We start from the raw sequence: 14,038 nt of genomic DNA, 5'->3' as shown, positions 1-14,038 counted from the left end.
ATCCACATGACAGGTGTGGCATATCAAGCGGCTGATCGAACACCTTGTGCTGGGGACAATAAAAGATCCCTCAAATGTTTGTCACACAATACAATGCCACAGATGTCTCAAGTTTTGAGGAAGCATGCAATTGGCATGCTTACTGCAGGAATGTCCACCAGAGCTATTGCCAGATAATTAAATGTTAATTTCTCTACCATAAGCCGCCTCCAACGTCGTTTTTGAGGATTTGGCAGTACGTCCATCTGGCCTCAGAACCGCAGATCACGTTTATGGTGTCGTGTGGGCAAGCGGTTTGCTGATGTCAACGATGTGAACTGAGTGCCCCATGGTGGGGTTATGGTATTGACAGGCATAATCTATGAACAGTAAACACGATTGTATTTTATTGATGGCAATTTGAATGCACAGAGATACCATGAAGAGATCCTGAGGCTCATTGTTGTGCCATTCATCCGCTGCCATCACCTCATGTTTCAGCATGATAATGCATGGCCCCATGTCGCAAGGATCTGTACACAATTAGTGGAAGTTGAAAATGTTCCAGTTCTTCCATGGCCTGCATACTCACCAGACATGTCACCCATTGACCGTTTTGGGGTGCTCTGCCAGTTCCTGCCAATATCTAGCAACTTCGCACAGCCATTGACGAGGAGTGGGACAACATTCCACAGGCCACAATCAACAGCTTGATCAACTCTATGCGAAGGAGATGTGTTGAGCTGCATGAGGCAAATGGTGGTCACACCGGTATACTGACTAGTTTTCTGATTCACAACCCTTCCATTTTTGGGGGGGGGTATCTGTGACCAACAGATGTACTGTAACTCTGTAAAATCTTTGAAATTGTTGTATGTTGTGTTTATATATTTGTACAGTATATTTCAACCGCCCCAACCATGATTCTCATCCCCTCCTCCTCTTGATCCCTCGCTCTTCTATTTTCACAGCTGTCATGGCGGCGGGGGGTTTTCTGATTTTCTTTCTGCTCTGTTTGAGGCGCTCTGACTCTATCCCGTCTCTCTTTGTTATCGCCTGTTCGGTTTGAGCTCACACATTCCCCAAGCCGACATTTCCGAGATGGGAAGTCATTGGAGTGAAATGTGCCAGTACGGTACAGGGCCTGTAGCGTAGGAATTAAAAAGTTTGTTTGGTCAAAATATAGCAGAGCAGAAGAGGATATTGACAAAAACACCCATTTCATTCTGACTGTCAGAAGTGAAATACAGCCGTGAGGAGAGATGGCGTGTTTGGTTTTCGAATAGTGTGTTTGTGGTTGAGTGTGCAAGAGAAAAGACACAATGTTATCCTCCCAAAGCAAATAGAATCATTTAATCAAATGTTGGCTTTAGAAAACAAGTGGGAGGCTATGATTCAACAGGTGGTGATAAGGGTTATAAAACAGCCTCCACAATTTCCACAGTGATAGTTGCCTGGATATCTCTTTGTGTGTTAGGGCTCCTGTATAAAGAGGCACAGGTAAGCAGATGGTCGCGTGAGATACTAGTATTAGAATGCGTCCAAAATGGCACCCTTTTCTCTACATAGTGCACTACTTTTGACCAGACAATGGGATGCCATTTCAGATGCAGCCTCAGTCTCTCCTGCTCTACAGTCTGACACGTCTCTCTCTCTCCTGCAGCTCTGATAGAAAATGACCACTCCTCCTTCTCCAACGACCTTGATGTGAGCGGGGGCAAGGCTGTCGAGACGTCGCTATGGAGACCCCCGCTCAACACCATCACCGTCTCCAAGAAACGTAACTGGCTGCAGCAGAGCTCTGGGAGGCCGCATCACGTCACGGACGACCCCCAGTACCTTCTGGGAGCAGAGGAATACAATGGACATGGACAAGCTCCACTCCCCCCTCTTAGCACCTTCCCAGAGAACCTAAACCCTCCCGGGCCAACCCTATCCCACCCCCTCCGCCTGCCCCTCGTTAGAATGGGTCACGTGCGTGTGGCGCCTCGTTCCAGGTGTGTGGAACCGACTGAGGAGAATGATGCAGACGATGAGGGGGAGATCTGGTACAACCCCATTCCTGAGGATGAGGAACCAGAGCTAAATCACAGCCACAGACCCACTCCCACCCCCCAGGTCAGGCTGATGGTCCAGACACGGCCCCAGGATCCTCACATCCCCCAGACCCAAAGGAGGCCCAGCAGGGGAGAGGAGGTTGGGGTCAGGCGGGCCCTGGAGGGATGCAGCCCTAACCTGGAGGGTGTGGGGGAGAGCATGGGTGGCGGAGGTGGAGAGCGGAGTCAGCAGGGGATTGCCATACGTTGCATGGGGCCGTCTCTACATCTGCAAAGACAGATGCTGCTCGCGTGCAAACCTCAGGAGTGGCCATCCAGTTCCAGCAGAGCCACAGCTACAGGTAAAGAACATGCTCTCTAGAATTATAGGTCTACCTATTGTTCACACCCTCTTAAGCCAGCCCCACCCATCTTTTTAAGGATTCAAATGTAAGGTCATGTGCTAAACAGTGAGTAGTGTAGTAATAATTAAGACTAAAAGTGGTAGTAGACTACAATAAGGGAAAAGTTCCAGGTGAACAGAAAGTGTCCAGATCAAAATATTTTATAAATATTACATGACGTTTACTCAGACACAATACCAGAGCACAAACTTGTTCTTGTTTTGGCCACTGCAGTTATCACAATTCAGGTCCACACGTGTTTCCCCAACTCCGTAGTTGGTGAAGAAATGGTGCATGTAGTTGATGACTGCGCTGCTGCCTTTGCTGAATGACCATGCCTTTATCAATCAAGTGGTTGACTTGTTGTGGTCTTCCTTCACAGCAGACACCAAACAAGCCCCACTTGCAAGGAGTTAGAAAGTAGATGGGACCTGGCTGCATAGTGTCAGAAGGATAGTGCACCTGCAAACAACAAAAGAACATGAAAATAATGATTTTTTTTTTAACGTCAAATCAATTAATTTTGTTGCTACCTTAGCTTTTGTGCTAGCTAACATGCTACTGAATCATAACACCACCATATTGACATGCATATGGATATTGAAACAGCAATGTATTCATCCCAAAATATAAATGTTTAGGCAAATCATTAGTTAGCAAAAAATATGAAAGCAAACGTTAGTTAGCTAAAGGCTGACAGATTGAAACAATGTGTTTCACTATCCCATAAAACATGACACTGCAAACTAGGCATAATTTAGCTAATAAAATGTCACGTTTAATAAGTTAGACACTCACTGGACAACTTTGGTAGGTCGCAAGCTAGATATCTTGGTTTCCATTTTCCAACAGATGTTTCTAATCCTCCTGATTGGTCATCAATGGTTACAGGTCTTGGAAGTTGTTGCCACAGGTTTGCCTCAGATTCACCACCAATGGCAAAAATTTGAAAACTTCGGGCAGCATTTTGTGGCACACTATTTAGTTTGCAGCAAATACATTTTTGTAAGGGTGGACATTAGTTATCTAGCAGTGTGTATGTTGAGACTGGAAAGTGTGACTTCCATCTATAGTGATGACAGCTAGCACATCAACAAGATCTCATAGTTTCCCTTCGAAATTTGACGTATTTTGATGAATGTCTTTTTTTTTGACACATTCATTCTGCATGGTTACAAGGTTAATTCCGTGTGGTTACAGGGTAAAAACAAACAACTCGAAAGGTTAACAGTTTAGGCATTAAAACCAAAATAATTAAAAGGTACCATAAGTATTCATAATATTCTCAAGGCTTGCTAGAGCTGCCATAGCGCAGTGGCGTAAGCAGCGTGCACCGAGCCTCATGAGTTCGCGCCCATTAGGGGGTGATCTTTCTTTTGGGGGTGTGAGCTCCGAAGAAGGCATATCGATTTCCGAAATTGACGTCTATTTCAAGTGACCTGCCTGAGCGCACAGCTCTGTCTTTTAATACGTGTTTTTTACTGTGGCAACGCATTTTGACAAATCTTGAAGTAACCCATAATTAGGACTTTTAACAACTGTCTTTTGTGGAACGCAAAACAGCTTTCTGGTTGTTGAACGATAAGAAAGCCTGAATAGTAAGGACATACAGTTGAAGTCGGAAGTTTACATACACTTAGGTTGGAGTCATGAACTCGTTTTTCAACCACTCCACAAATTTCTTGTTAAGAAACTACAGTTTGGCAAGTCGGTTAGGACATCTTTGTACATGACACAAGTAATTTTTCCAACAATTGTTTACAGACAGATTATTTCACTTATAATTCACTGTATCACAATTCCAGTGGGTCAGAAGTTTACATATACTAAGTTGACTGTACCTTTAAACATCTTGGAAAATTATGTAATGGCTTCAGAAGCTTCTGATAGGCTAATTGACATAATTTGAGTCAATTGGAGGTGTACCTGTGAATATATTTTAAGGCCTACCTTCAAACGCAGTGCCTCTTTGCTTGACATCATGGGAAAATTTAAAGAAATCAGCCAAGACCTCAGAAAAAAATTGTACTCTGAATGATTGGCTATGAAAAGCCAACTGACATTTACTCCTGAGGTGCTGACCTGTTGCACCCTCTACAACCACTGTGATTTTTATTATTTGACCCTGCTGGTCATCTATGAATATTTTAACATCTTGGCCATGTTCTGTAATAATCTCCACCTGGCACAGCCAGAAGAGGACTGGCCACCCCTCATAGCCTGGTTCCTCTCTAGGTTTCTTCCTAGGTTCTGGCCTTTTCTAGGGAGTTTTTTCTAGCCACCGTGCTTCTACACCTGTATTGCTTGCTGTTTGGGGTTTTAGGCTGCTTTTCTGTACAGCACTTTGTGACATCAGCTAATGTAACAAGGGCTTTATAACTACATTTGATAAATATGTTATTAATGTTTTGATGTCAAACTGGTGGCAGATGTGGGGCGGGGTGAATCTATAGTTGGAAGAGTTTTAGAGTTAATTGAAAATAAAGTCGTTAATTAGGCTATTTTCTTTTGAACCAAATGGTCTATCCACTAGAAACTCATGGACAATATGATATAAAACATGACTACAATATACAGTGCCTTCAGAAAGTATTCACACCACTTGACTTTTTTCACATTTGTTGTTACAGCCTGAATTTAAAATGGATTAAAGTGAGATTTTTTTTTGTCACTGACCTACACACAATACCCCATAATGACAAAGTGGAATTATCTTTTTTGAAATGTTTACAAATTGATTGAACATGAAAAGCTGAAATGTATTGAGTCAATAAGTATTCAACCGCTCTTGTTATGGCAAGCCTAAATAAGTTCAGGAGTAAAAATTTGCTCAACAAGACACAATAAGTTGAATGGACTCACTCTCTGTGCAATGATAGTGTTTATAAATATTTTTGAATGACTACCTCACCTCTGTACACCACGCATACAATTGTTTGTAAGGTCCCTCAGTCGAGCAGTGAATTTCAAACACAGATTCAACCACAAAGACCAAGGAGGTTTCCAATGCCTCGTAAAGAAGGACACCTATTGTTAGATGGGTAAGAAAAAGTAGACATTGAATATCCCTTTGAGCATGGTGAAGTTATTTATTACTCTTTGGGTGGTGCATCAATACACCCTGTCAATAGAAAGGCACTGCCGTCTATCCTAACTCATTTGCCGGAGAGGAAGGAAACTGCCCAGTGATTTCACCATGGTGACTTTAAAACAGTTGCACAGTTTAATGGCTGTGATAGAAGAAACCTGAGGATGGATGAACACTATTGTAGTTACTCCACAATACTAACCTAAATGACAGAGTGAAAAGATGTAAGCCTGTAGAGAATAAACAACAAAAATTCCAAAACATGCACCCTGTTTGCAACAAGGCACTCAATTTATACTGCAAAAAATCTGGCAAAGCAATTCACTTTTAGTCCTGAATACAAAGTGTTATGTTTGGGGCAAATCTAATACAACACATTACTGAGAGCCACTCCTCATATTTTCAAGCGTAGTGGAGCTGCATCATGTTATTGGTATTCCTGTAATCGTGAAGGACTGGGGAGTTTTTCAGGATAAAAAGAAACAGAATGGAGCTAAGAACAGGCAAAATCAACGAGGAAAACCTGGTTCAGTCTGCTTTCCACCAGACACTGGGAGATTAATTCACCTTTCAGCAGGACAATAACCTAAAACACTAGGCCAAATCTACACTGGTTGCTTACCAAGAAGACAGTGAATGTTCCTGAGTGGCCGAGTTCCAGTTTTGACCTAAATCTGCTTGAAAATCTATGGCAAGAAGAATAAATATTCGTGTTTTATTTTTCATTAGTTGTTTACGAATGTTAGAGTTTTTCTTCCACTTTGACGTTAGAGTATTTTGTTGATCGTTGATGAAAAATTACAAATAAATCAATTTTAATCCCACTTTGTAACACAGTAAAAAGTCAAGGGGTGTGAATACTTTATGAAGGCACTGTATGAATAGATTTTTTTAAAGTTATTCAAGTGTAAATAAACAAAGTTACCATTAGATTGCCATATATTTCCTGTTAATTGCCAAAATTACTGAAGATTCCAGTAACTTTGGTAAATTACCGGTAGCTTTGCAACCCTAGCTCTGATTAACGGCCAGGTCTCTGTAAAGTGGTAAAGATACTCCCATAATCCTGGAGCTGACTGCTCCGTCTAAATGTTACACTGTAACATTTGGGAGTGGCAGGGTGACATGTTGTGTTTTGGGTTTGCAGGAGGACAATGCATCAGACATGTCCCTGATTTAAGCAGGGTGTGCTACTAGCTGGTTGGTGGGGGATGGGGGGGAGGTTGAGGACTTAATTTAAAAAGACATGTCTAATGTGCTGTCTTCTTGGCCTCCTATCTGTGATTGACTGACTGGACTATTTGGGCATGTAATGTTTCCACTCCTCTCCCCACAGGGAGTAATGGAGACCTGTCACTCAATCTACCACAGGTCGCAGGCTATGTAAACAGAGGAGCAGGGAAAGACAGGGGAGTGGTGTAGTAGGGTCACTGCTTTCAGTAATGCCAGATTCGTCCCCATGCAGCCTGTAAAAGAAGGCCTAGATTAGAATAGAAGAGGGATAGAACGGCGAGAGGAACCATGATGTCCTCCTCTTCCAGGTCTTTGTGATGCCTACATCCTTTCACACACCTCTTCCTCCTCTTCTCCTATAAAGTCTCAATATCCCTTCTTCACTTTGTGCCAAACCTATGAAGAGGACAGAAGCTACTTTATTACAACTGGCTAAAAATGGATAACGCTTTGTATTGGCTCTGAATAAGAACAGTGTCTGTTGAATAATAATGAATTTGTGCACATGTTAGATTAGAATGACCCACTCCAACACAAGATCTCTCTGTCTGTCCACCTGGTTGGGTCTTTTTCCTAACCGGATACACCCTTAGACTCCTTGCTGAATGCTGTGTTTGTATAGAGGATAATGATTGATGGACTATAGAGCGCATTTAGCGGCAAAGTGTTTCAGAGTGTTCCCTTAGCGCCTGGACAGGAATTTGGTAGTTGGACCGATGGGGTCATATGTGGTCAGCGCTATTTTTATGGTTGTTTTGATTGGATCAGTCAGCAAAAGTGCAGTACTGTAGTAAATGAATGATCATTTCATGAATTTTGAAAATAGACGAACACACACACATACACTTGTGCGTGCACGTATGCACTTGCACGCATGCACGCACACAAACACACACTGTTGCTGGAGATACAGAGGAGGTCTGGGTTGAGATGAAATTCCTGTTGCAGTAGCTTCCTTAGCCTACATAGAGAGCAGGACAAGCTGCGTTGGCAGGTAGCCATGTTGTTGTGCTAATGAGACCAGGAAGAGACTGCCTGCATGCCTGGCTATTGTTGCATCCCAATTGGCACCCTTTGGTCAAAAGTAGTGCAAAATATAGGGAATATGGTGCCATTTCGTACGCAGTCTATATTAGCAGGGGTTTGGTCACCATTGTAATGAAACACCTTTGGGCTCCTGAAAGGAATCCAGCACTGAATGATTTAGAGCACAAGGAGAGCCACCAAAACAGTAATATCTCTCGCTGCATCCCAAATGGGATCCTATTCCTTATATACAGATGTTGGATCTTAATTTGATCACTCGTCTGTTGCTGAGAATTTTCATGCACAGCCGGAAATGCAAACTTGTAGTGTATTCAAGGTTTAAAAAGGCTTCTAAAGTTTGACATTTCCACTTAAAAATGTCAGAATTGATTTGCTCTAATGGTAAATGTATCAACCCCTACAAAAAAAAATCCATTTACCTATAATCCACATAGTAATTCACATTTTGCTGTAGGATTATTTTCCTGCTGTGGCAAACGATTATTTTTCCTGAAAACTATTATTTTCCTAATTGGAGTTACTCCAATTATTCTCTGCAGATCCTCTCAAGCTCTGTCAGGTTGGATGGGGAGCGTCGCTGCACAGCTATTTTCAGGTCTCTCCAGAGATGTTCGACCGGGTTCAAGTCCGGACTCTGGCTGAACCACTCAAGGATATTCAGAGACTTGTCCCGAAGCCACTCCTGTGTTGTCTTGGCTGTGTGCTTAGGGTTGTTGTCCTGTTGAAAGGTGAACCTTCACCCCAATCTGAGGTCCTGAGCGCTCTGGAGCAGGGTTTCATCAAGGATCTCTCTGCTCCATTCATCTATGCCTTGATCCTGACTAGTCTCGCACTCCCTGCCACTGAAAAATATCCCCAGAGCATGATGCTGCCACCACCATGCTTCACCATAGGGATGGTGCAAGGTTTCCTCCAGATGTGATGCTTGGCATTCATGCCAAAGACTTTGTGATACAGTGAAATAATCTGTCTGTAAACAATTGTTGGAAAAAGTACTTGTGTCATGCACAAAGTAGATGCCCTAACCGACTTGTCAAAACTATAGTTTGTTAACAAGAAATTTGTGGAGTGGTTGAAAAACTAGTTTGAATGACTGAGCAAAAATGTAAATGCAACATGTAAAGTGTTCCATGTTTTATGAGCTGAAATAAAACATCTCAGAAATTTTCCAGATGCACAAAAAACTTATTTCTCTAAAATGTTGTACACAAATGTGTTTACATCCCTGTTAGTGTGCATTTCTCCTTTGCCAAGATAATCCATCCACATGACGTGTGGCATATCAAGAAGCTGATTTAACAGCATGATCATTACACAGGTGCACCTTGTGCTGGGAACAATTAAAGGCCACTCTAAAATGTGCAGTTTTGTCAATGCCACAAATGTCTCAACGGAGTAGGCAATTTCCATAATGACTGCAGGAATGTCTACCAGAGCTGTTGCCAGAAAATTGAATGTTAATTTATCTACCATAAGCCTCCTCCATCGTCATTTTAGAGAATTAGGCAGTATGTCCAACCAGCCTCACAAATCTAGACCACGTGTAATCACGCCAGTCCAGGACCTCCACATCCGGCTTCTTCACCTGCGGGATCGTCTGAGACCAGCCACCCAGACAGCTGATGAAACTGTGGGTTTGCACAACCAAATAATTTCTACATAAACTGTCAGAAACTGTCTCAGGGAAGCTCATCTGCGTGCTCGTCGTCCTTACCAGGGTCTTGCCTTGACTGCAGTTTGGCATCGTAAACCGACTTCAGTGGGCAAATGCTCACCTTTGGCGGCCGCTGGCATGCTGGAGAAGTGTGCCCTTCACGGATGAATCCCGGTTTCAACTGTACAGGGCAGATGGCAGACAGCGTGTATGGCGTTGTGTGAGTGGTTTGCTGATGTTAACATTGTGACCAGAGTGCCCCATGGTGGAGGTGGGGTTATGGTATGGGCCAGCATAAGCTACGGACAACGGACACAATTGCATTTTATTGATGGTAATTTGAATGGACAGCGATAGCGTGACGAGATCCGGAGGCCCATTGTTGTGCCATTCGTCCGCCACCATCACCTCATGTTTCAGCATGATAATGCATGGCCCCATGTCGCAAGGATCTGTACACAATTCCTTGTAGCTGAAAATGTCCCTGTTCTTCCATGGCCTGCATACTCACCAGACATGTCACCCACTGAGCATGTTTCGGATACTCTTGATTGACGTGTACGACAGAGTGTTCCAGTTCCCGCCAATATCCAGCAACTTCGCACAGCCATAGAAGAGGAGTTGGACAACATTCAACAGACCACAATCAACAGCCTGATCAACTCTATGCAAAGGAGATGTGTCACGCTGCATGAGAAAAAATTGTGGTCACATTAGATACTGACTGGTTTCTTATCCATGCTCCTACCTTTTTTTCAGGTATCTGTGCTCAACAGATGTATATCTTTATTCCCAATCATGTGAAATCCATAGAATAGGGCTTAATGAATTCATTTCAATTGACTGATTACCTCATTTGAACTGTAACTCAGTAAAATCTTTACAATTGTTGCATGTTGCGTTTGTTTTTGTTCAGTGTATACAGTGCCTTCAGGGAGTATTCATACCCCTTGACTTATTCCACATGTTGTTGTGTTAGTGGCAGTACAAAAAAAAGTATGAATGTATGTACTTGTAAGTCGCTCTGGATAAGAGCGTCTGCTAAATGACTTAAATGTAATGTAAATGTAAATGTGTTACACACAATACCCCTTAATGACAAATGGAAAACATGTTTTAGAAAAACAAAAAAAATAATAACATAAATATCTAATTTACATAAGTATTCACACCCCTGTGTCACCGTTGGCAGCGATTTCAGTTGTGAGTCTTTCTGGGTAAGTGTTTAAGAGCTTTGCACACCTGGATTGTACAATATTTGCAAATTTGTCTTTAAAAACAATGTCAAGCTCTGTCAAGTTGGTTGTTGATCATTGCTAGACACCCATTTTCCATAGATTTTCAAGCCAATTTAAGTCAAGACTGTAACTAGGCCACTCAGGAACATTCAATGTCGTCTTGGTAAGCAACTCCAGTGCAGATTTGGCCTAGTGTTTTAGGTTATTGTCCTGCTGAAAGGTGAATTTGTCTCCCAGTGTCTGTTGGAAAGCATATTGGACCATGTTTTCTTCTAGGATTTTACCTGTGCTTAGCGCTATTCCATTTATTTTTATCCTAAAAAACTGCCTAGTCCTTGCTGATGACAAGACACCATAACATGATGCAGCCACCACCATGCTTGAAAATATGAAGAGTGGTACTTACTGATGTGTTTCGTTGGATTTGCCCCAAACATAGTGCTTCGTATTCAGGACATTAAGTTAATTTCTTTGCCACATTTTTGCAGTTCAGGACATAAAGTTAATTTCTTTCAGTTTTACTTTAGTGCCTTATTGCAAACAGGATGCATGTTTTGGAATATTTTTATTCTGTACAGGCTCCCTTCTTTTCACTCTGTCATTTAGGTTAGTATTGTGGAGTAACTATAATGTTGTTGTTCCATCCTCAGTTTTCTCCTATCACAGCCATTAAACTCTGTAACTGTTTTAAAGTCACCATTGGCCTCATGGTGAAAACCTGAGCTGTTTCCACTTTGACATTATGGGGTATTGTGCGTAGGCCAGTGACGCAAAATCTCAATTTAATCCATTTGAAATTTAGGCTGTAACACAAGAAAATGTGGAAAAAAGTCAAGGGTTATAAATACAATGTATATTTTTTTGGCAGCGTGTAGAATTGCAGGACATTTGCTTTAAACTGTATCATGGTATCTCCACCACATGGCAAATTGTGTAGAAGTGCAGGAAATAAACTTTAAAACAGATTAATATTGTCACTGCGGCCAGCAGGAGGGCCTCTAAAATGTTAGTTTGGCGACTACACCATTGGCCACACCCATGGCCACGCCCACCACCAAAACCCCATTTTTATTCCGTAAAAAAACCTGCACGCACACACACAGTCCTTCGAAAACAAACAGACCGTTCCCTCGCTTAGCAGCTGTCTGGGCCCAGAACGTTATTAAAGGCAATCAAGCCAAGGGCCATAAATTCCTGCTCTTTGTGAGAGGTGTCAGTGGCAGGCTGCCTGGGGTCGGCCTGGGGGTCACAAAGGGTACGGGGGCGAGAGGTATGGAGGGGGGTGACACTGGTCACCCAGCTCCGGTTCCAGCGGGTGGAATGCAACCCTTCGCCCTTTAACCTCGGGGGGCCATGTTCATAAGGTTAAGTATCAAACATACCCCTCTTGGCCATGTTCTGTTATAATCTCCACCCGGCACAGCCAGAAGAGGACTGGCCACCCCTCATAGCCTGGTTTCTTCCTAGGTTTTGGCCTTTCGAGGGAGTTTTTTCTAGCCACCGTGCTTCTACACCTGCATTGCTTGCTGTTTTGGGGTTTTAGGCTGGGTTTCTGTACAGCACTTTAAGATATCAGCTGATGTAAGAAGGGCTATATAAATACATTTGATTTGCCCCTGAATATCAGGTAGAGGGTGTCGGTGTCTTTCCCTCGGTGTCTGCCGCTGCTGTTGCTGTTGCCAGAGGGTGAATGGCTACAGAAGAGAGCTGAGAGGGAACTATGGAAAACAGCACAGTAGTCATTGGAAATTGTTTTTTAGGTAATATTATTATACTTGGTAAATGTTATATCCATCGGATTTGACCCGGTTGGCTGTTATGGATGAGGGTTCTGTTTATACCATTAGATTTTGGATAATTGCCTAAGACATTTCCACATCATGTACTAATCTGAAAACAGATTTCAAATAAGACAATGATTTTGAACAGACACTTAACACGTTTTTTTATTATGGGGGATTATGAAACGGTTAGTTTTGGGTACACAGTCTGATTGGTCAAACGTGTGTTCCAGTGGTTTCAGTGTGAGTCGTGAGTTTGGCCTAACCTAAAGCTCAATATCTGGGACATGGCCCAACCTTAAATGTTGTTTGGCCCTTCTTCCAGAGGCTTTTTCCCCCTCTCTGTGTTGGTGTTTGTTATTGTGATGAAGCACTAGCTGACAGGGAAGTATGTTCAGCAGCCAGAGGAAAAGGAAGGGAGCCTAAACATGGTTTATTATGGAATGTCAGAGAACACCCGCTTTCACTGGCCAGGCCTCTGATTCTCAGGACAAGGGGTGCCTTTGTCCCCCCATACCCCATACCTCCTCCTTTGCACCTCTCCATGCATGCAGCAACACACCCTGCACTATTCTTTCCCCCATGTTACCCCTTTTCTACAGCATCTGACACCTTCTCTGCCCATTCCCTGCCTCCCTCTTACCCCTCTGCCCATTCCCTGCCTCCCTCTTACCCCTCTGCCCATTCCCTGCCTCCCTCTTACCCCTCTGCCCATTCCCTGCCTCCCTCTTACCCCTTTGCCCATTCCCTGCCTCCCTCTTGCCCCTCTGCCCATTCCCTGCCTCCCTCTTGCCCCTCTGCCCATTCCCTGCCTCCCTCTTACCCCTCTGCCCATTCCCTGCCTCCCTCTTGCCCCTCTGCCCATTCCCTGCCTCCCTCTTGCCCCTCTGCCCATTCCCTGCCTCCCTCTTGCCCCTCTGCCCATTCCCTGCCTCCCTCTTGCCCCTCTGCCCATTCCCTGCCTCCCTCTTGCCCCTCTGCCCATTCCCTGCCTCCCTCTTGCCCCTCCTCTGCCCATTCCCTGCCTCCCTCTTGCCCCTCCTCTGCCCATTCCCTGCCTCCCTCTTGCCCCTCTGCCCATTCCCTGCCTCCCTCTTGCCCCTCCTCTGCCCATTCCCTGCCTCCCTCTTGCCCCTCTGCCCATTCCCTGCCTCTCTCTTGCCCCTCTGCCCATTCCCTGCCTCTCTCTTGCCCCTCCTCTGCCCATTCCCTGCCTCTCTCTTGCCCCTCCTCTGCCCATTCCCTGCCTCTCTCTTGCCCCTCCTCTGCCCATTCCCTGCCTCTCTCTTAAGGCGTCCGCATGATTCCCATCCGAAACAGTTAGAAATATTCCGTGCATATATAATGACGCCATTTGCTGACGTTTTTTTGTTGTTTGTTTTGGTCTTCGGCAAGGGCTTTTTCAAGGCAAGCCGAATTTCGGAGCCGACGTCTACGCCCTTTTGTCGGTCAACAGTAGGGGTTCTTCAATGAAGTATTTGTTGTCATTCAACAATAGATGACTCGTTTTCATGCAAATTCTTTCACTTGGGAAATACTGCACCAAACATTTTAGTCAGATGTAAAATTGGCAAAAAC

The 14,038-nt window shown here is 43.8% G+C and overlaps 1 protein-coding gene across 1 annotated transcript in view; it reads left to right on the top strand.

The window, feature by feature from the left end:
* LOC120052648 (rho GTPase-activating protein SYDE2-like) overlaps positions 1-14,038 on the top strand; it is an 87,400-nt gene that overhangs the window by 25,900 nt on the left and 47,462 nt on the right. Inside the window, exon 2 of the mRNA XM_038999690.1 lies at positions 1,643-2,377. Coding sequence (XP_038855618.1) covers positions 1,643-2,377 — 735 coding nt within the window. The remainder of the gene's footprint in view (positions 1-1,642; positions 2,378-14,038) is intronic.

Source organism: Salvelinus namaycush, chromosome 8 (genome assembly GCF_016432855.1).
Source record: "Salvelinus namaycush isolate Seneca chromosome 8, SaNama_1.0, whole genome shotgun sequence".
Lineage (NCBI taxonomy): Eukaryota > Metazoa > Chordata > Actinopteri > Salmoniformes > Salmonidae > Salvelinus > Salvelinus namaycush.
The sequence above is the reverse complement of the archived record's forward strand: the minus strand, read 5'-3'. Positions and strand labels throughout refer to the sequence as shown.